This window comes from Syngnathus acus, chromosome 8 (genome assembly GCF_901709675.1).
Source record: "Syngnathus acus chromosome 8, fSynAcu1.2, whole genome shotgun sequence".
Lineage (NCBI taxonomy): Eukaryota > Metazoa > Chordata > Actinopteri > Syngnathiformes > Syngnathidae > Syngnathus > Syngnathus acus.
In genome coordinates this window covers 5598561-5619120 of record NC_051093.1, presented here as the reverse complement: position 1 = coordinate 5619120, position 20560 = coordinate 5598561, and the positions used below count along the sequence as shown (strand labels likewise).

Sequence of the window (20560 nt, the reverse complement as noted above, 5' to 3'; positions counted from 1 at the left end):
AAGCAGACGAGACGTGACATGTCTTTATGAACACTTTTTATTTTCAGCGATCCATACACACATTTAGACAGGAGCGGTGAACCCCGATTACTTTTTGCCCTCTTCCTCCTTGGACAAGTTCTTGATGATTTCCTCCTTCTTGGCCTGGAGGCGCTCCTCTCGGCGCTTGCGGGCCTCCTTGGTCTTGGTACGGCGGGCCTCGGCTTGATCGCTGCAAAAAGAAAACAATGAGAAAAAAGGTACATTTATTTTGTCAGCTGGGGAGAATGACGTCAAAATGAGGTTGCCAACGTACGCCAGGAGCTTCTTGCGAGCTTTGTCGGCCTTCAGCTTGTGAATGTGCTCCATGAGGATACGCTTGTTCTTGAACACGTTACCCTTGGCCCTCAGATACAAGCTGTGATACCTGAGGAAAAAAAAAAAAAGGTTACATTCAAAATTGGTGTAGCGTTGCAAATTGTATTGTCAAAACGCCAGTTTTTCTTACATGTGCCTGTCGATCTTCTTGGACTCCCTGTAGCGGCGCAACAGGCGACGCAGAATCCTCATACGGCGCATCCAAATCAGCTTCTCGGGCATACGGGCGTTGGCGGTACCCTTTCTCTTACCTGCAGACGAGAAGGCAAAATGTAAGGGAAAAGACCTGGTGGAAATTCCCGGTTGCGGCGGGCAGTGCACGGAACCTACCGATGCCCATGTGCCTGCCCTTGCGGCGTGCCAGCGTGTTCTTGCGGCAGCGGGCCCTGGAGTGGACCGTGACGGGCTTGCGGATAATGAGACCATCCTTCACCAGCTTGCGCACCTGCTGGCCTGGAAGGGACAAGGAAAGGAGGCGAGGTGAGTAGTTGTACTTACTGTGACTACTTGGATAATGGCGCCCTCTCTTGTCAAATGTCAGCAGTTGCACACTAAAGATTTAGCCTTATTTGACAGACCCAATTGGAATTTTCTTTTAGGAAAATAAATCCACTGTCACACAGCTCAACGCTTCCTCATATGATGTCAAGTCACAGCAATTCACAGAGAATGCAAAGGAAGCAAAATGTGGGTGGACAGACTATGTAAAACGTCTGACTTGGAATGAAAGTTCAGATCACAAAGGAATATCGACACGGCGATCCACGATTACTGTTGGTGGAGAGATCAACAATAACTGTGAGTACCACATCACAGTCCCATTTTATAGGGTGCATTAAAGAAGTTCTATTTATGAGGACATTTGGATCTCCTTAAAAGACCAAGCCTGTTTTGGAGTGTAAGCAAATTGGCATTTTATGCCTGATTGCGAGAGCATGGTTGGGTTTTAGTATAGTTACATTTTGGGTCTACTTACGAGAGTTAGCATTGGCGATCTCGTTGGTCTCATTGGGGTCAAGCCAGACCTTCTTCTTGCCACAGCGCAGCACGCTGGCGGCGAGCCTCTTCTGGAGCCTGAGCATGCTGCACGACACAAACACAACAGACAATTACAGACATAAAAAACACACACGCTTAGAATCAAAAGAAAATTATGTATATGTCGCATATGTAATGTGGATTTGGAGACTCCACGTCATTAGCTGATGTTGCTAACCGCTAGCCTGGTTGACAACATGGCCTCTCCCTCGGCTACATCGTGTGGCGCAAAGCCACGGTTAAACACGCAATGGTCGGCATTTGGAGGACAGGTTACAATCCGTGTCGTTTAAATGTAACATGTTATGTCTTGATTGAGAAGCGCAGTGTGTAAAAAGGGTGTTTTTGGACAGTTTAAAATAAAGCAATTGTCTTCTTTCGACGGGAGTCCTACCTCATGGCTGCTACTTCGATAGAAAAAGAGCGATCTCGGCAACGGACAGGAATGTACCATTAGGCAGGCAAGTCCATCTCAATTCATGAAAATATCTTTCTTTGAACGCCAATCAAATTTAGCACGGGTATTGCTAATCTTGCACACGACAAGTTTAATAAGGTCTAAGACGATAATATTTTAGTTCTTTGATAGCTTCACTCATCGTATTTAATAGTATGTTCATTGGACTCCCCTTTGCACCATAATGGTAACGACCAATGTCGTTACAGTGCATTGTGGGTCGAAAGGGTGCAGTTTACACTTAAACCACACGAGGGCAATGTTTCAGCGTGTAAAGGCCCTGAAGCAATTAAAAAAAAAAGTAGTTATTCTATAACTTTAAAATCCGTAAATATTTTACGTGCATGGGAGCGTATTGTATTCATGAAAAACAGAAAACTGTTATTTTACAAAAATGCAAACGGAGAAAAAACATTTCCAAACAGAAAAAAAGACACTGATGTAATACACTTCCATAATTAACAGTCATTAATGAAAAAACTTACAAAATGGGTGCAGAGAAGCTACAAGAAAAAAAAAAGCCACCACAATGTGGTATATATAGGCAATTGTAAACCTGTAAACTTGGAGGGGGGGGGGGGGGGGGTGCGGTTGCCCATTACTTATGGATTGCTGTTCACACAGGACTGGGTCCCTCTCCCCAATGAATTCTGCAGATAAATAGAATACATACAATGCTCCTCACACGCTTGCTATATAGTCGTAGCTCACCAGCAGGCCGTCACCATGGCAACAGTGCACGCCAGCTGTGTGGGTGCATGCATGCACTCACTTCTTCACCTCAGGTAACTGACAATATCTCCAGCATAATCTCTCTGTATAGATAAGATGCTAGTCCATTTCATAACCGTACAGGATATGTTACATGGCTATGAAGAGAGCTGTAAGATGTGACACAACAACCAAATTCATAAACAGCTATGTTTACTTTACTTCCTGCTACTTTTTCTTCCACAGCCTGTTTATGCAGTGGCATTACACTTAGAAGAAAGTAAGATGGCTAGCTAATGCTGATAAGAAAACTGAATTATTTTGACCGAAATACATGGACATGGCATGCTCATGCCTTATCCACATCACGAGGTTATCAAATGTATAAAAATTAGATGCCTGTGATTTGCTGTTGCCATGGCATCACGCACTGTGCTAAAGTACGAGACAGGCTTGTTTTCCTTTCCTTATTCTCCAAATTTCAATAATTGCGTGAAGGCTAATGGCCTTCACACATATGTTATTCTACACCATTAACTTTTTTATTGTGTGAAGGCTAATGGCCTTCACACATGTTTTTCCTGCACTTTATTATTCAACTTATTCTGCCCACTTTTTTGACGTGCTTTGAAGATTATTTATCCAGTATATTTTTAGCGACACGTGTACTAATATTAATGTTATTACTATGGCACTACCTTTTTTGTGTGAATGTGTGGTCTCCCCCATCAATCGATGTGATCTGTCGGTCGGGGCGGGGCTGTTGGACTTCCAGTTGGAGAGAGAAGCAAAAAAGAATGTACACAAAAATAACACTGGAAGTTGGAGATGGAGGCCTTTGAAATAAAAGCAAAAAGTCATTCTCGACATTTTACAAACTACACCAGCATTCGTTAGTGTCAAAGCAACAAAATGTGAAAAATAGAATACACTGCAAGGAAGGCCATTAATTGCACACTATCAGAAAGGCGAAGAAGGTACTTGGGCGTAGTGTTACCGTTCTGCAATCAGATATATTTCCACTATTATTCGCTTTAAATTTATTTTGAAGGGTACAACCGGATGTATGTTCGTTCCCTACCGCTAACTTAGCAACACGGCGCTTCCTTCCTCCGCTCTTGTCGGCAAGCTTGCAGCGAAGGCAGCTGTTGCCATTCTACTCAGCATCGGCCGGGCGAGCCCCACTTCCACGACAAAGATGAGTCCGTGGACACCGACGTAAACACCCCCCTCAGCCTAAAAGACATTCTTTGATCAAGGGCCAAAAGTTAATTCAATGGTACAGAAAAGTAGTATGTCCAGGACGCCTTCCACCTCAACCCAGGAGATCCAAATGGACATGTTCGACCCCCATCCTCAATCACAGGTAAGAAAAAGAGAGGGTTAAGAGAGAGAGGGGGAACAAAAAGACACATATTATATTCAAGCAATTTGACTGGACCTGTTTTCTGTCAACAAATGTTGCGCGTGTTTTCCCAGAACAGATTAACAGGTTGTTTGCCACTTACACATTTGCTTCCAATGAGCTGATTTGCCCTAGAGAAGGCATTCTATGTAAATTAATATCCAATTCCCCCCTATGTATTTTATTTGATATATATTAATGTTTTGTGAACAGTTGGTACTAATTGGTGGCTAATAATCAGCGTTTGTGTACACAGTGGCGAGATAAGCAATGCGATTGGATCTCAATTGGATGCGATGCAAAGCCACGCCTTTGTTTAACGACAACGTAGACATGTAAAATTCCATTTTATCGTAAAGAAAATCACTAAAATCTTAAAGACCTGGAGGCTACTTCATTAGGTATACATGCTATTAAGCCATCCAATCAGAAATGGTTCCTTTACAAAGATGATAATGCTCACTTTTGGAGTTGAAATTTCATCTGATTGTTATTGTGCATGTCGTTTCTAAAGTTTTATTCAATATTTTAATTTTGTTACAAGGTCAACTCGGAAAAATATGATTTTTTAATTATGATACTAATACGTTTGTATTTCATTTTCAAAGATCAAATATTTATTTTTATTATTTAAAAACACCCTTAGACCCATTTTTGTGCTCGCCAATGTTTTTATTTTTTAGGCCGATGTTGAGTCCAATATTTTGCAAAATGAAATTTTGATGACTGAGTAATAGGCTGATTATTTAAAAATACATGTTGTGAATGAATGTTTTTTATTTCCCTTAACACTAAAACAAGATATGAATTACAAGCAGATCATCTGACTTTGAATATTTCAATAGAGAGAAAAATCTGCAAACTGGCCAACATCCTTTCACACATAGTCCTAACTCCTCCATGGTGTCATTTCACAGCAGCCACAAATAGTCTGTGCCTTCCTTTTTTCGAGAGATTGAGTGTGCAAACACAACAATCCACAATATTTTATTTTTGTTTCTTTCTTGTCGGTGGAAAAAGTGGCACAAACACCCACGCTGAGCACACTCATCTCTCTACGTACATGCAGTGAGAGAAACCAGCGCTTCCAATCATACCTTCCTTCCCACTCTCAGCCCCCACAAAGTTCTCCATGTACCAGAAAACTTGAACTTTAGACTCTCAAACCCTGCTATTTGGTGAGGCAATCAAAATAGTAAGAATTATTTGATCTGTGACAAAACTAATCAATTTAAAGATACATTTGAAGTTTGCCCTGCCACACCTCCACTTGAATAAACACCCCTGCTTACTTCCTCTTTAATTATACATCAACATTTAATCTGGTGGGACATTTACCACCAAGAAGCCCCCTGCAGTCCCTGACACCCCCCCCCCCCCATGCCTCGATACAACCTTAAAAGACAAGAAAAAAAGACTAATTTGGATCAATAATAAGTAGAGTTGTATTTTACATGACATTTGCTTTAATCTGTAATACCTGTTGCATTAATTTACACTTAAAAAAGAAACTATTTTTATGAACACAGAGGCCTACTATGTTACTGTTTTTTATAATAGATCACTATGTTGGTATAAAACTTAAGAACAACTGAATACAAACTGCTGCCACCTGCAGGTCTGGAGTATTGCTACATGTTCATTAAATCAAAACAACTCTTTCAATCAGTTGAGCAAGTAAAGCAAGTGCTGCTATCCTGTACTCACAGGACATTTTATTCGGCACCTGCCAAATCAAATATAATGATGCTATTTTTTTTGTCTGACCCTGCACAATATGCTAATTATTGAACTGCCTCATAATGAGATCTTGAGTGGAGTGTGATTGTCTTGGTGTACCTAATCAAGTGTCCAATGTGTGCGATACAAAGCGTTTGCCGGTGCGTTTGGGTTCTGACGCGGCGGTTCCTCACGGGAAGAAGAAGAACAGGCCGTCTCCTCCGCAAACGTGATTAGTCGGCATTGTGTAACCATGGCGATGTGGCCAGGGTGGGCTTCTAATGTAATGAACGGCTTCTGCCCAACCCGGATAGAGTCCACTTGGCAAGGGTCCGCCAATCTGATTAGAGGCTTGCAACAGAACATGAAAAATGAGGAGTCGCCGCAGCTGCTCGTGAATTGTGCGCATGTTTCCCGCTCTGGCCAATGTCGCCTCCGTCGGCGACAGCGGCAAGCCGGGGCCTTTTACAACCATCTGTTAAGATAAATGACTGTGTGGAGGCAAAGTTGTTTTGTTTTTGTCTTTCAAAGCCACACCCAGGCTTCTTTCTTTCCTCAGGGCAAGTACGCCAAGAGGAAGAGCCGCTTCAAGCGCTCTGATGGAAGCACCTCGTCCGATACCACGTCCAACAGCTTCGTCCGACAGGTAACGTCCGTCCCGTTGAGAATTGCAATACAGGACTTGCGCAATTCTAACAACACTTAAAAAAAAGTAGATGACTTAAGACTTGCACCTGACTTGGACCAAAAGACTTGGCTCAAATTAATACAGAGCTGGTTTCAAACATGGACAATACAAATTTTAAACCTACTTTCGACTGTCAGCTCTGACCCAGTTCATTAGCTTTAGCTAATTTAGCGACTTCACTTTGAGATTTATTTGGGACTAGAATGAAATGTAAACTTTGATGCTAGACTAAGATTGGGTTACTTTCCAACTGCTTTACTTGGAGTACTTTAGTTGGAATGGAATTTGGAATTGAGGTTGGTGAAAGACCTTTACAAATGAACACCACCATCGCCACCACAAAAAAGCGTGTGGGCACCCTCTAGGTTTTATACCTTCACCCTATTTTTCATTTTGTTTTGCTCAAAGCCAGGCGCCGTATAGACGTTATAGTCTCGCGCACACCTCCGCAGGAGCAAACTCATTCAAAGACGCGAAAACGCACAGATATACACAATCAGCCGTCGGCGGCGAAGCTGGCTGGTACACCGGGGCTTGGTTTCTATGGCAACCGGGCCACTGAATCTCCCCCCCGTGCGCGCAGCCACAGTGGGATGGGGATGCGAGGGTGACGGCGCTTCGGCGACACTGTTTCTTGTGCGTGGGCGCCACGGCGGCCTACGTGTTTGCGTAGCCTGGTTTGCGCGTCAAGTTCAACAAAAACACGATGAGGATGACTGTCTGCCGCCGTGCTGCGCTTTCTTGGCCGGATGACAGTGTGGATGAAAGGGGATGGGATTTTTGTGCTCTTGATACACCGATGATGGTATCAAAACATTCACATTCCTTTAGGACTAAGACTCGTTCTATTTAAAGACCATGTAAAGCCTTCAATTGAAAATGTAATTTATAAAACAACTCAGTGTGGTTTATTAAATTTCCAACTGAGTTTTGGAATGATTTGGTTGATAACTAGCAGTTGCTGCAGTTTGACCAACTACTAGGTGGCCATTCTTTCACCATCGCCTGCTGATCGAGTCACAGGTTGCCCCCTAGTGGACACAATGAGCCCATCTGTAAAACTTAAGTTGAAGATTTATTGGATGGATGCTTTAGAATTGGATCAAACAACTTGGCACTTGCTTAAGACTTGGGTTTAATGGCAGAAAATGTTAGATTTGGGCCCAAACAATTCATGCAAATGACCCGGCACTTGAGTTTGGTTTCGTACTGGACACTTTGGACACCAAATGCTAAAGCGCTATCTAAGCGCATCATTGACTTGCTTTTAAGTGAACAACTGTCCACAGCCAGTTGTTTTAAAGCAGTCCTGGACCGGTTTCTGTGAGTCCATGAGAGATCAGCAGTGAACAGGCTCCAGAGGGGAGGGGGGTTTCCCCGGGCACTGCCCCGTCCTATCCCACGTCAGCTGGAGCATTGGATGGCTGACGGCTGCATACCAGGCCTCCTCCTTGGCCTCGGCGCACTTACGTCTCTGTTCCTGCCTGGCCCGCCGGCTAAATATATTTCCCCAGTTTGCAAATGTAGCACAAGTCCTGCAACCCGACCCCGGTCCCGCTGGCTCCGGTTCCCTTCCTTTACACAAGGTTCACGTTCCTTTGGGTTGTGGAGGGATACGAGAGAGTGCGCTGGGGTGGGGTTGGAGGTTAAGAGAGCGTCTCTTGCTTTTCGCACACACACATCGCACACTTTTCTGGATCTCTCTGCTCATGTCCACTTGTCAAGCTAACACACACACACACACTAGTTGCCACTTTACACACACACACCGGTCTGTGGACTCCGGCACTGTCCCCCCCCCCCCCCCCCCCCCTCCTCTGGGTCGGCCGTGGTGAGGAGAGTGTGGCAAAGGAGGTATGGAGAGGACTGATCGGATTCAGCGGCCCGTCGTGGTAAGAAGAATTTTGCAGACTTTTCGGCGGCCATTTGTCGGACTAACTGTGCATGCGTGTGCGTTTGTGAGTCCAAGCCTTGGCAGGTGTTGCTCTGAGATGTTGTAACTTGGGTGGGAAATGTGAATTTGCCAGCCCGTGTCCTGATTGTACCGTAACTGTGGGTCAGCGGCTTACTTTGTAATTCCATTTTGGGTCGCTCACAGCTGCTGGGAAGGCTCTGTGTTTTTAATTTAGACTTCCAGTCCCCCACCGGGTCGCGTCCAGTGCTATGCGCGATGACCAGTCAGCCTTCCGGCACAGCGCCGTGGCCATTTCATAGGGTGGCATTCCAAGTTGTTAACTCATAGAACCGAGAAATGTCGATGTTGCTGGCAGAGTTTGTTCACAAAGTATCAGAAACTAAACTGAAATATTCAAAGCTACTTTGTATTATTCATTTCTTTTTGTCCTCAAATCAAAATGGGACTACGATTCAGCTTTAGTTGCTTTAAAACTTAAATCGAGGTCCACCAAAATGACACTTTGACAGCTCACAGCTTTTTCTTTTTATTACTTTTTTGGCTTTATATATGCATTCTTTATCTATCGCTCTAAGGCTCTTTCTGAGATAACCGTAGACGCATCCAAAATTATCTCTTTACAGTTATTTGACCTTTTCAATGTAGTTTTTAAAGATCATATGGAATAAATGTTCCTAGTGGCTCGTAAAATTATGTTTTTATATTTATAGCATTCTCAAGATGAGCGGAAACAAACTTAAATGCATGACTCACATCTCCAGTGAACTCCGCAACCTCAGACTTGGTTACCATGGCACCGCTGTGACAGAGCAAATAAAGATGGCCGCCGTTCGTGACCGTGTGCTACGAATGTGACTTGTTTTTGTAGATGAGTTTTTTTCCCCCCGTGTGGTATCTTGGCACTCCAGTCTTGTCACGTCGACGCACAAAACAAATATCGGACGTTTAGTTTGTTACACGATTGAAATGACGGAGCGAAAGACTGTAACCCCAGAAACCTTCAACTTGGACTGGCAGGTTCCTCGGCCTCCGAGCCAACATTTTCAGTGTTGAGGTGTTCTGCCGCTTCCCTAAAAGTCGTTTCCGGAGAAAGCACTCGTCGCAGGGAACGTGAAGTCATTTTTCTTTGTTGCGCGGTAACGATGCTTCTCGAGCCTCATTAGTCGAAGCTCGCCTGTGTCCGTTTGCCCCCTCTCCTTGCTATCCCCCCTCCCCCTTCTGAGTTATTCAATATCACCTCTAAGGAGGTGCCAATCTATCACAATGCATTTTTCATCATCTTCTGGATTATTCCCACTCCGGTGACGTTGTCACGCCTTCAACCAGATTGAGCGTGATGGATTCTTTCCAACACTTTCAAATTCATCCACAACCACCCTCAAGTTTCCCCATCGCCTCCTCCACACGGATGCAGCTGAGGTGGTTACTATGACACCGCGGGGGTCTCGAGACCGGCGGCGGCCAATGGGGTGGCGGCTGCTCCGTCACGTGACTCGCAGCTATTTTCAACAGGGAGCTGTATGCGAAGTGAAGCAAGCGGCTAAATTAGAGACACAGTGACATGAGGAGGGGAAGACGAAGAAGGGTTGAGTTGAGTTCCTGGAGACTTTTGTTTTCTTTTGTACTCCTTACAGCAAACAGCCATTCATTGCTATTGACTAGTTCAGCGGACCCCCCCGCATACTTCATTTAGTAGATTTAGTGCGTATATAATAATTGGCCACATTCCTGTGGGTCTTTAAAAAGTCAAAATGCTGTAAAATGACTGCAGTGGTTTGGAGTACAAGCGTCATTGAAAATGGATGGATGGGTCGCTAGCTGCCTCGCTCTTCTATTTTCTTTTTTTGTGCTCCAGTGTGACTCAAAACATTTGTCAGTTATTTCCGACGTCATCCGGGTGCCTTTTATTTTAGTCCATTTCACCCCTCCCCACCCTCCAAGGTCGTCCATTAAAATCCTCTGTTGAACTTCCCTTGTTGTCGGGATGCTCCCAGAGGATGAGTCAGAGCTTGTCGGCGAAGGCGGCTGGTGCCATCCTCATCACGTGCGCCGAGATGCAACAGGAAGTGGGGATAGTGTGTGGTTAAGCGTGTATGTGTAGAGGAACACCATGAATTAGCGAGGAGGGCCGTCGCCTCGGCAACAGGGAGTGTCTACATGCGAGTCTGCCGAGCGGCACAATGCGACAGGTGGCTGAGCCAGAATCAACACGCTGGTGTTTGTCGTTTGGTCGGGAATTGCTCAAAGAGAGATGAGGATAGTCATGAAAGGCGGCGTGGGACATTCAACACACACGCATGCAAAAAGCACACGCACACTGTTGGTGTTTTTGCCACCTTCAGCATCCATTAAGCAAACCCTCACAGCTGCCATGTTTGGACTTCAACCCCAATTTGTCCCATTGTGACCAGCCATTAACATTATTCAGGTCAATTTTGAAATAAATTTAAATGCAAATCCATGTGGATTCGCCGTCTACATGATATTTAGCTCAGTTCTTTAGTTTGGGGTGTAATTCCACCTTTGGCCACTAAGTAGCAGCACACAACTCTGTTTAACTGTGTGTAAATTTCGCTATTTTCTTTTTATACAGTAATGTACATCTTTGGAAATGATTACTGATGTATTTTGCATTAAGATGTGTTTGTATTATTTGTGAACTTCAAACTATGACCGCATCAAAGATGCCTTTTCAAATCTGTCATGTTCACTTGACATGCCAGCAGGGAATTTATCCATCGCGGTTACATATGGCTTGCGTTATCTTTTACGCACTCTCACCTCTATTTTGGAGGCCCACACCTCATGACTCACTTGTTCTGCTTGCCGCACTCAGCTGTCGGCGCGCTTGTCAGCAACACCTGCAAAACACAGAGATGTACTCTCTGGACACTTCATTAGGTACACCCGAACACCGGCAATAAATAAATAAATGCTATTATGATAAAAATATTGTCATACAGTGTCCAGGTGTACCTAATGAAATGTCCAGTCCTCGTTATGAGTAGTGTGTACCTACCTGATGGCTCATCCGCATGGCTGACTCTACCTTTTGTTGTGGGGCCAAAGCACCTCAAATTACACTGAGTCAGCTTTCAGTTCTTAATATGAGCGACCTTGTAGGCCACGTAGCCATCTCCACATAGTCGGCAGGAGACAGGAAAAGATGGACAATCTGCAAAAGAGCACACAGAACATCCCTCACGCTCTTGTGTTTATGCGGCAGGGCTCGGCCGACTCCTACACGAGCCGGCCGTCGGACTCCGACGTGTCCCTGGAGGAGGATCCCGAGGCCCTGAGGAAGGAGGCGGACAGGCAGGCCCTCGCCACGCTCGAGAAAGCAAAGGTCAGTAGTCCGTTTGACTACTCTTTATCTTTTGTGGGTGTTGAACATTTTATATTTTCTGTCCAGACCAAACCAGTTGCGTTTGCCGTGCGGACAAACGTGGGCTACAACCCGGGCCCCAGCGATGACGTTCCCGTGCAGGGCATGGCCATATCCTTCGAAGCCAAAGACTTCCTACACATCAAAGAGGTTTGTTTGCGCCGCCATCCTGCGGTCGATGATCGTCTCGTAATGCCTGGCTGTGTTTTTGTTTTTGCAGAAATACAACAACGATTGGTGGATCGGGCGTCTGGTGAAGGAGGGCTGCGAGGTGGGCTTCATCCCCAGCCCGGTCAAGCTAGAGAACACCCGACTTCTACAGGAGCAGAGGATGAGGCAGAACCGACTCAGCTCCAGGTTCGGAAAAATACAAGAAGCGAAATGATGAACATGGCATTTATATCCTTTTGGTTCTGTCTTAGTAAATCTGGAGGAAGCTCAAGCCTGGATGTCGCCACGGGAACACGCAGGCCCACCCCACCCGGCACAGGTGAGGTCAAAACAATTTGCATATTCACGAGTGGCCAATCAAAGAAGCAAGCGGCGGACCGTGTGAAATCATGTGACACAAAGTCCATTCCTCGATAACTTCCTCCTGTCTCCGTTTTCTGCTCATGTCACTCAGCTTTTGTTGCTTTAATTAAGGCTCTCCAAACTGCGAGGCTCCATTGAGAAGGTCCATTTCATTGCTCAATCAGGAAAAAGCGCGCGATTATTTTTTTTTCTCAACACCATCGCTTGAACAAAAGGCGAGAAATTCTTTTGGGTGGTGAATGCTCGCTGTCTTCTATTCATTACCGTCACTCGGCACATTCATTGCATTTCCTCGTGACAATCTGACATTTTCTCCCTCACACTCTTGTCAATGTCATCTTCTTTTCTTCCTTTGGTGCTTCCGTTCCGATGCATCTCACATCTCGTCTTCTATCTTCCCCCCTTTTTTTCTCTCTCCTTATTTCTGTCACTGTCTCCGCGCTTTTGCTTCTATGCCCTGCCCCCTCCCACATGCCAATTAGCACACACGGACATGCCCACTGTGACCTATGATGTTGACCCCCTGGACCTGGATGCCGAGGAGCTCCCTGAGTCGCAGGGGGACCCTCGCTCCCCCAAGGTCATGTCCGGCAGCGTGACCTCGCCTCAGGCCAACACGCACCGGCTGCCTTTCTTTAAGAAGGTAACACTAGGAAGCGATGGGATCGGACTTTGGGATTTGGTGGGGGTGCTGGATGCTTCTCGCCTTCGCCAACAGCCCTTCCTTCCTCCTCCCACCTGCCTGCATTTGCCCCCACCTCCCCTTTGCCCATAACTCATCCAAGACTAACACCTCACAGCTGCCTGAAACTCTAATAGGAAGGCGCTATAAACTGTACCCCCGATGGCAGTACCCCCCCCTCAATGCTTTTCACCCAATGACTAACCAGGCTCTTGCGTGTGTTTTTGTGTGTCTTCTGGCATGTTGCGTGGAATGCTTCCGTAGGCGGTCCGGCTAAACAGAAACAGAAGTCGGTGAGTGCGCTTTTCCATACCTAACCGAACTAACATCTCGGGCCGCATCGTACGAGCGATGGTACGGTAATTAGAAACCTCCAAACAAGAAAAAATAAGAATTCCCCAGATATGGAAAATATAACCAAAGAGCAAAACAGAATGTCTCAGTGGTTGGGGAGTGAGCCGTAATCCCACCACACATTGAAATGCATCACCCGCCAGGCCTCGCCAATCCTCGGCGCCATGGCGACGCCGCAGGTGCACGTCTATTGATTCCTCCCGACACGCCTTCATCTCCATTTGTGACCAAAATGGATGCGTTTGAACATAAAACATTTTCAAGTGGCCAAAACATTAGGAAAATGAGAATATATCGATTAAAAAAAGCATTGTTCATATATCATCATAGCCATCAAATGAGGGAAGGGATAATGATCCTCTTATCCGAAATGTCTAAAATTACACACATACTGTACTCAGGGTACAGAGATAACCGAGCAGATATTCTGGAAGCTCCGGCATTAACTGCCAAAGCGGATCGCCGAAGCCCGAAATGCATGTAAACGCGCCGGCGGAGCGGACGCCGTTACTGTACACCGTACATGACACCACGGCGACGACTGCGCGCTGTGCTAACACTATTAATACACCGATGTTATGTACACCGCTCCAGCGCTGGGCCCCGCGTCGACGAGAGCCATTAGGAGCCTTTTAAAATATGTATTTATAGCCCCGTGTGGATGCAAATGAGGCCGAGGGAGATTTACGTAAGATAATGTAAATGCCTTTTCAATACAAAGCGGAGGCGTAATGGGCAATATAGATTTTCTGTCGTCACTATGTATGCCCTAGTCTGGGGGGGGGGGCAGCGAAAGAAACTGGACTTTTGAAGAGAGAAAGCGCTTATATGGATGAATCATACTTGAGTCACAATGTAAGAATAAGCTTCAAATGTGGCTGATCTATGCGTGGGCATTGCCTTTATGCGGTGAAGGTTTTTATTTTTTATTTTTTTGCTCAGAGCAAACATGCTTTTATGTACTTTTTGCTCACTCGGAAACTCATCGGCATTACACACACACGCCCGCCTGGGCCTCGCCTCTTTAAGGCACATGCATGTAGAAATTGAATAAATGTTAGATATGTGGCCATGAGTCCTTTTATGAGTGTATTAAAAGAATGTGTGTGTGTCTCGTCATAGATGGAGCACGTGCCTCCCTACGACGTGGTTCCTTCCATGAGACCCATCATCCTGGTTGGACCGTCGCTCAAAGGCTACGAAGTGAGTGGAAGCTGCCATAGCAGCCATGTGTCCCAATACTTTTGGGGAATAGATGCGTTGGAAGTATGACCATGTTGAATATTGCCGTTTATGCTGCAGGTGACAGACATGATGCAGAAGGCTCTCTTTGATTTCCTGAAACACAAGTTTGAGGGAAGGTAAGTAGTTGCCGTTAGGCGCCATTTTTTTTTTTCTTCCCTACCCCAAAAGTTGATCGAGTGCCTTCCCGTCGCAGGATATCCATCACACGGGTGACGGCGGACATCTCGCTGGCCAAGCGCTCGGTCCTCAATAACCCCAGCAAACACACCATCATCGAGCGCTCCAGCACCCGTTCCAGCCTGGGTAAACACACAAACACACACACACAATTGTTGTCATCATCCCACTTTGTTAAACTCTCATCAAATGTCGTCTTATCAGATAAGATCTAGTTCCAAACATCAATCCATCAGGTCTTTGCTAGATCAAATTCACCCAGGAACATTATTAAGAAATGGAATCGACTTAACCGAATCGCGAAAAAATTGTTCCTCATTAATTTTCTCCCCGACTTTCTGAGTCTGACTTTTCTTCATCCTGTCTCTCTGCCCTCCTTCGCCCATATTTCCTCCTCATCATCTCCCTCCTCCTCCTCCTCCACCCTCTCTTGAATCAGATGTCCTGGGTATGTATGCATCCCCCCCTCTTCCCACCTTCTCCCCCTTTTTTCCCCCTCCTTTTCTCACCCATCCTCCACATTTGATTTGCCCGTCTGCTTGCCTTGTCTGCTGCCTCTCATCCTTCTCCATGTGATAGCTTGTAGCTTCTGGTAAAGAGAACCACCACCCAAAAAAAACTGGAAAGAAAAGTGTTACGAAACCAAAAAGCGTATCCGTGGGAGGGCAGAAGGGCCGCGAGCTGCTCTCTTCGAGCGGGAGCCAAGCAAACTGATACTCTCATGCCGCTCTCCACCTTGTGTGAGGGTGGAGGTGCTTTAGATGGTCCTTGTGGAGCTACAGTGGGAAGTCCAGGAATAGCGAAATGGGGGGCAAGCTTCTCACTTCAATTTGCAACCAATGAGTATATGTGTGCGCGGAGGATAATGGAAACCTTGCCTCCACTTCCGGCCTCAATAGCTTTTATCGCTGCGAGGGTGGCACACTCGATGGCAACATTAGCACGACGCTAGCAGTCAGTTTAGCACGGTACCGTTTGGTTCACCCGTCACTCACAGGACTCTAGCGCGGACGATATAGAGACTAAAAAGAACCTTATGTACGTCGCTGTGATTTACATTTCAAAAGGTGATTCGAAAATAGACTCAGATGTAGCTCGCTTGATCAATGGTGAATTAATTTAGAACATAGAAGTGATTGAAATGCTTTCACTTTGATCATGCTAGTAGAAAAGCTAGCATGCTAGCATCATTTGTAAATTAGCTCAGTTTACCAATTTAGATTTACACACCCCTGTTCAAATGTGATATAAAAAAAAAAAAACATGAACTTTTTCAAATGTTTCCACCATTAATTGGACCAAAAAATGGATTTGAACAGGGGTGTGTAGACTTTTTATAGCCACTGTAATTGCTGCAGTTCCCGTTAGCCCTAACAACACTAATCTCCAACTTTTGTTTTTTTAATTATTCTATGGCTTCTGTGTTAATGAGAATGTGTTCCCATATTTTTATGGCATCTCATTCTTCAAGGGCCTCCTCTTATTTTATTTTATTTTTTTAAAAGAGACTGACCAACATGAGGACTTCCTTAATGCTCGGGAGGCGACAGAATGAGAATGCCGCGTATCGTTCCATTTAGCTGTGTCTAAATGGAACTGAACGTGTGATCTGAGCCGGTTCACACGAGGTTTTTCCTTGCATGATCTTGTACTAACCTAGCAGTTGGAACAAAGCGGGAGCCGTGTGTTGCTTCTCATGGACTCAGCGCTTCCTCTCGTGTGTTTGGGGGCGCAGCTGAGGTTCAGAGCGAGATCGAGCGCATCTTTGAGCTGGCCCGCACGCTGCAGCTGGTGGCCCTGGACGCCGACACAATCAACCACCCGACTCAGCTGGCCAAGACCTCGCTGGCTCCCATTATCGTCTACATCAAGATAGCATCTCCTAAGGTGAGTCCCGTGGTGGAAAGTACTTTGTTGTTTTTACGGAGTCGCAATAATAGCTGGTTGTATGTTATTGCGTGTTTTTATTTAATTTAGAAATTTAGTATTTCTCAGTATTTGTAAATGATTTCAACATTTTCACCATTTTTTTTTTTTTAATGATCGTAATTATTTTCCAGGTTCTGCAGAGGCTCATTAAATCCAGGGGGAAGTCCCAAGCCAAACACCTCAATGTGCAGATGGTGGCAGCAGACAAGTTGGCTCAGTGCCCCCCTGTAAGTCCTTTGACAATTTGACACATTTTGGAAAAGTAATTTTTTTAAGCTTTTTAGATAAAATCTTGATATTTTGTCAAATGTTTTGGCGCCATCTTGTGGCGTCTTAGTATAGAGGAACTATGTTAAAGTGAGTTTGAGGAGTCTTGTTTGGACAAATATAGTGCTTTTCCGCCAGTTGCCCCCCGCTAATGCAATGTTGGCATCTCCTCTACTGTTCATGCAGGAACTGTTTGACATCATCCTGGATGAGAACCAGCTTGAGGACGCCTGCGAGCACCTGGCCGACTACCTGGAGGCCTACTGGAAGGCCACGCACCCCCCCAGCAGCAACCCGCCCAACCCGTTGCTCAACCGCACCATGGCCACGGCGGCGCTGGCCGCCTCGCCCGAGCCCGTCTCCAACCTGCAGGTACAGGTGCTCACCTCGCTGCGCAGGAATATGGATCTGTGGCCCGACATGGACGGCCATGCCGCCGCCGACGGAAAAGAGGACGAACACGCCCTCTGAAGCCAGTCCAGCACTCAGACTTTGTGGCCGCCAGAATGCGGGAGTAGGAACTCATCCACCGCCCCCCACCCCCCCAAAAGAAACCACACACACATATATATACACACTCAGATGACCTGCTAAATTAAGACCTTCTCACCTAAAGCGGAAATATGGAGAAACTCAAAAGGCTCCGCCTCCCCCCCGTCTTTCTCTTTGCAATTAAGAGCCAAATCCCCTGCCCTCGTTTAGCCACCTCGGTGGCCTCCTTCCTCCGCCAGCCGCTCTCCAGTTTGCCGTCCTCCCCCGTTGTTGCCATGGCGCCGCCCCTGAAAACAGCAAGTCATGCCTGCCTCCTCCTCAATCGGAAAAAGGCGCCCATCTTTTTTGCAGGCTGACACACTAATATGCCTGTTAACAATTACAAGAATCCAACTCATCCAAAAAATGCAGTTTGGTTATGCATCTAATGCATGTCTGGTTGATTGGCTATGAAATCTATAGATCAGGTGTTGGGCAAACTTTGGTGCTCAAGAGCCATATTTGAAATGTAAAGATGGAGAGGTCCAATCACAGATACCCCCACGAGAGTAACACCAAAAGATTTTTTTTCACATTTAGTGTCAAAAGGTGCCATGACCTCATTGAGCCAGAGGGTGGCACAGTTGTGTCCATTAACTGCTTGGGTGTGTTTTGGTTTGCTTTGACCCCTTTTTGCGCATATTTATTATGGACGTTTTGAGCATGTTTACAGCAGCACTTTAACCTGCAAATGTGTTAAATAGTGCAATATTGCTTAGTAGAAGCAGAGTGGAACCTCCAAAGATGTGACGCAATCCATTTTCCCAGTGTTAAGTCGCTTACAGCAGTTGTAGTAGATGTACTATTTGTCTTTATTTGTGTCTGCACGACAGTATTATATCGCCTCCTGGTGGCCAAGGTGAGCACACCAGAAGGAGCGGCACAATGAAAAAAATTCAGGGATTACATCATGATGCAGAAAAGTGTTTAGTCCTTAAGATTTTACTTTAACTACTATTTTGTACAAAATTACAGACGTCATGGAAAATAATGGCTAGCAAATATTTTCTTATGGCCTCGAGTTTGACAAATTGCATCGTACCACTTTTAGGGCGTACATCTTTTGAGGTTCGGCTTTAATCTGTAATGTGTTTCTTGCTTCTGCTCAACCCGCTTACCTTGACTAACTACTCACACCGTTTGTCTCTGCATGGTCACTGTGCGGGTGGTTCGCCTCTGACTCACCCAGGGGTCCAACCTAGTGCACGCCGAGCCCCCTAAGCGGGAGGGCACAGAGTGCGGCGGGAGCGAATACCACGGCGACCTTGGGGGAAAACCTCAGCATCAACAACAGCAACAGTCATACCTGCGCTCTTCACGCGGTCAAGTCCGAGGGGGCAGCGGCCGCGGCCTTTCCCGGCAAGACACCTTCGACTCGGAGACGCAGGGCAGCCGGGACTCGGCGTACACCGAGGCTGGAGACTCCTGCATGGACATTGAGACCGACCCCTACGAGGAGCCTGAGCCTTACCGCGGCGGCGGAGGGGGCAGCCGTCCCCACCTGGCGCAGCACCACGGGCGCCAGGCATCCTGGGAGGACGAGGGCGCCGAGCCGGACCAGGAGAACCTGAACCAGCCGCCGGCGCCCAGTCACGGGGGGCAGCTGCAGCACGGGCGGGCCAAGCTGAGGGAGCGCTACTGCCAGGAGCCGCTGGACATGGGGGCCAACAAGGGCCGCAACAAGAACCAGGACGACTGGGGCAGGGACGTCTACATCCGCTGAGAGGACACAAGAGGAGGAGACGACAAATGTTTACATCCAACGACTACAGTAATCCCTCTCTATTTGCAGGGCACACCCCCACCCCATCCAACCCCCTCCAAATTGCTTAAAATTGTCTACCAGTGGTTCTCAATTTTTTTTACAGTAAGCACCACCTGTAAAAAAAAAGTACCACCGTAGTGACCGGCATTAATTTGTAAGTAGTGCCGTAAGTTGAAATGTTCAACTAAAAAAGGAATAGAATTGTATACAGTACATAAAACTATTATGCACAGTTTGAACATTAACACTAAATACTTTCCTGTCAATTCGTTGTAGCTTTGGCGCCATCTTGTGGTATTTTAGGGCGTTACAGAAAGAGCACCAACGGCAATGAGTGGGGGATTTCTGTCTTTTGCTTTTACACAAAACTGCATGAATGTCACGAGACAGCACGAGGACACTACTTTTGATTGTCAGCTCCGTCAAGCTTCTGTAGAATGTGAGGACATCATCACGTCTGTCCTCCAAAGTCTTAAACAGGGTCTATATCACCCCAATATACCCCCACCAGTGTGCAGTGTCAGGGTTCCTCCTCACCTTCCCTTTTTCAACGTCCACTTCTTATCACCCGGACCTTAAAAGCAGGTGGACAAGATGCTCTATGTTAGATATTTTTTATGGATCCAGATCTCTCTTCCATTGTAGTTTTCAGTGTGCCGCCCTTTCACCCCAGAGCCCGCAATCCTGCCAAAAAGAAAATCCCACAATCCAAAGTGCCGGAAGGTTTCGCCAAGCCATGCCGCCAACAGCGCCGCTGCCGTCTTAACTCTTACACTCCTTCTTTGCAGGCCACACGTTGTCTCTTTCTCCAGGTCCAACACAACTAGCTTTTTGTGTTATTTATGCTCAGATATAGTACTTGCTTAAAATCACAACGACTCAATTTGTGTGTCTCAGCCCCCCTGATCTTTTTTAAGCTCCACTTGTGAGGTTGTGAGAGGCTATAAACATCTTCAGTGGGATAAATGAATATTGAATGTTATTGTTGCGTTATCGCAATTGTTTAAAAAAAAAAAAAAGATAATATATGACATAACATGTATCATTGGTGCCTGATTGTAGCTAATTTTTTTTTTGCTTTTTCTGCCTTTCATTTTTAATCTGTGGATAAATTCGTATTTTAATTAAAAATGTAAGCAGAAAATTGTGTTTTTGTTTCATTTTATTATTTCTGAATAATTTATTTAGTGAAGCCGGCCAAAATGCCCTCAGTAGGCCACTAAGGATTCACTCTAATTAATATACGCTTAATTACTTTTAGCATCTCAAGGGTTCCTAAAGTAGAGCGATAAAGTTTCAATGCGCATGTCATAAAAACTTTCCAGGTTACATTTCACAGTAATAATTTATTAATCACTCGACTTTTACCCCATGATTATTCCATCTGTATTGTATTATTGC

The 20560-nt window shown here is 45.8% G+C and overlaps 2 protein-coding genes across 8 annotated transcripts; one reads left to right on the top strand and one right to left on the bottom strand.

Moving 5' to 3' along the window:
• Window positions 1-19: 19 nt before the first annotated feature.
• Window positions 20-1928, bottom strand: rpl19 (ribosomal protein L19). The gene is made up of 6 exons (XM_037255514.1): window positions 1790-1928; window positions 1334-1440; window positions 688-810; window positions 488-608; window positions 296-406; window positions 20-211 (listed from the first exon to the last, which is right to left on the bottom strand). Exons 1-6 carry the CDS (start codon window positions 1792-1794, stop codon window positions 88-90), a joined length of 591 nt encoding a protein of 196 aa, XP_037111409.1. The 5' UTR covers window positions 1795-1928; the 3' UTR covers window positions 20-87.
• Window positions 1929-3656: 1728 nt separating this feature from the next.
• cacnb1 (calcium channel, voltage-dependent, beta 1 subunit) lies at window positions 3657-19848 on the top strand. Of its 7 annotated transcripts, none has more exons than XM_037255503.1 (15): window positions 3661-3929; window positions 6247-6333; window positions 11517-11636; window positions 11703-11825; window positions 11896-12032; window positions 12098-12165; window positions 12692-12852; window positions 14368-14448; window positions 14548-14606; window positions 14684-14793; window positions 15107-15115; window positions 16403-16554; window positions 16728-16823; window positions 17050-17235; window positions 18584-19848. In XM_037255503.1, the coding sequence occupies exons 1-15, from the start codon at window positions 3840-3842 to the stop codon at window positions 19115-19117; spliced, it is 2013 nt and encodes a 670-aa protein (XP_037111398.1). In that variant the 5' UTR covers window positions 3661-3839; the 3' UTR covers window positions 19118-19848. The 7 variants fall into 7 exon arrangements, with proteins under 7 accessions (XP_037111404.1, XP_037111405.1, XP_037111398.1 ...); XM_037255505.1 differs by lacking the exon at window positions 12692-12852 and adding an exon at window positions 13156-13184 and having other exon boundaries at window positions 3663-3929; XM_037255504.1 differs by lacking the exon at window positions 15107-15115.
• Window positions 19849-20560: the final 712 nt, after the last annotated feature.

What these genes read in the sequence shown, in the direction of transcription:
- cacnb1 (XM_037255503.1), top strand. Translation starts at nt 3,840, where the DNA reads ATGGTACAGAAAAGTAGTATGTCCAGGACGCCTTCCACCTCAACCCAG. An exon ending in CAGAACCGACTCAGCTCCAG is followed by an intron (nt 12,033 to 12,097) that starts GTTCGGAAAAAT and finishes GTTCTGTCTTAG; the next exon opens with TAAATCTGGAGGAAGCTCAA. An exon ending in AGCCCGTCTCCAACCTGCAG is followed by an intron (nt 17,236 to 18,583) that starts GTACAGGTGCTC and finishes TGACTCACCCAG; the next exon opens with GGGTCCAACCTAGTGCACGC.
- rpl19 (XM_037255514.1), bottom strand. An exon ending in AAGAAGATCGACAGGCACAT is followed by an intron (nt 407 to 487) that starts GTAAGAAAAACT and finishes TTTTTTCCTCAG; the next exon opens with GTATCACAGCTTGTATCTGA. An exon ending in GCTCGCAAGAAGCTCCTGGC is followed by an intron (nt 212 to 295) that starts GTACGTTGGCAA and finishes TTCTTTTTGCAG; the next exon opens with CGATCAAGCCGAGGCCCGCC.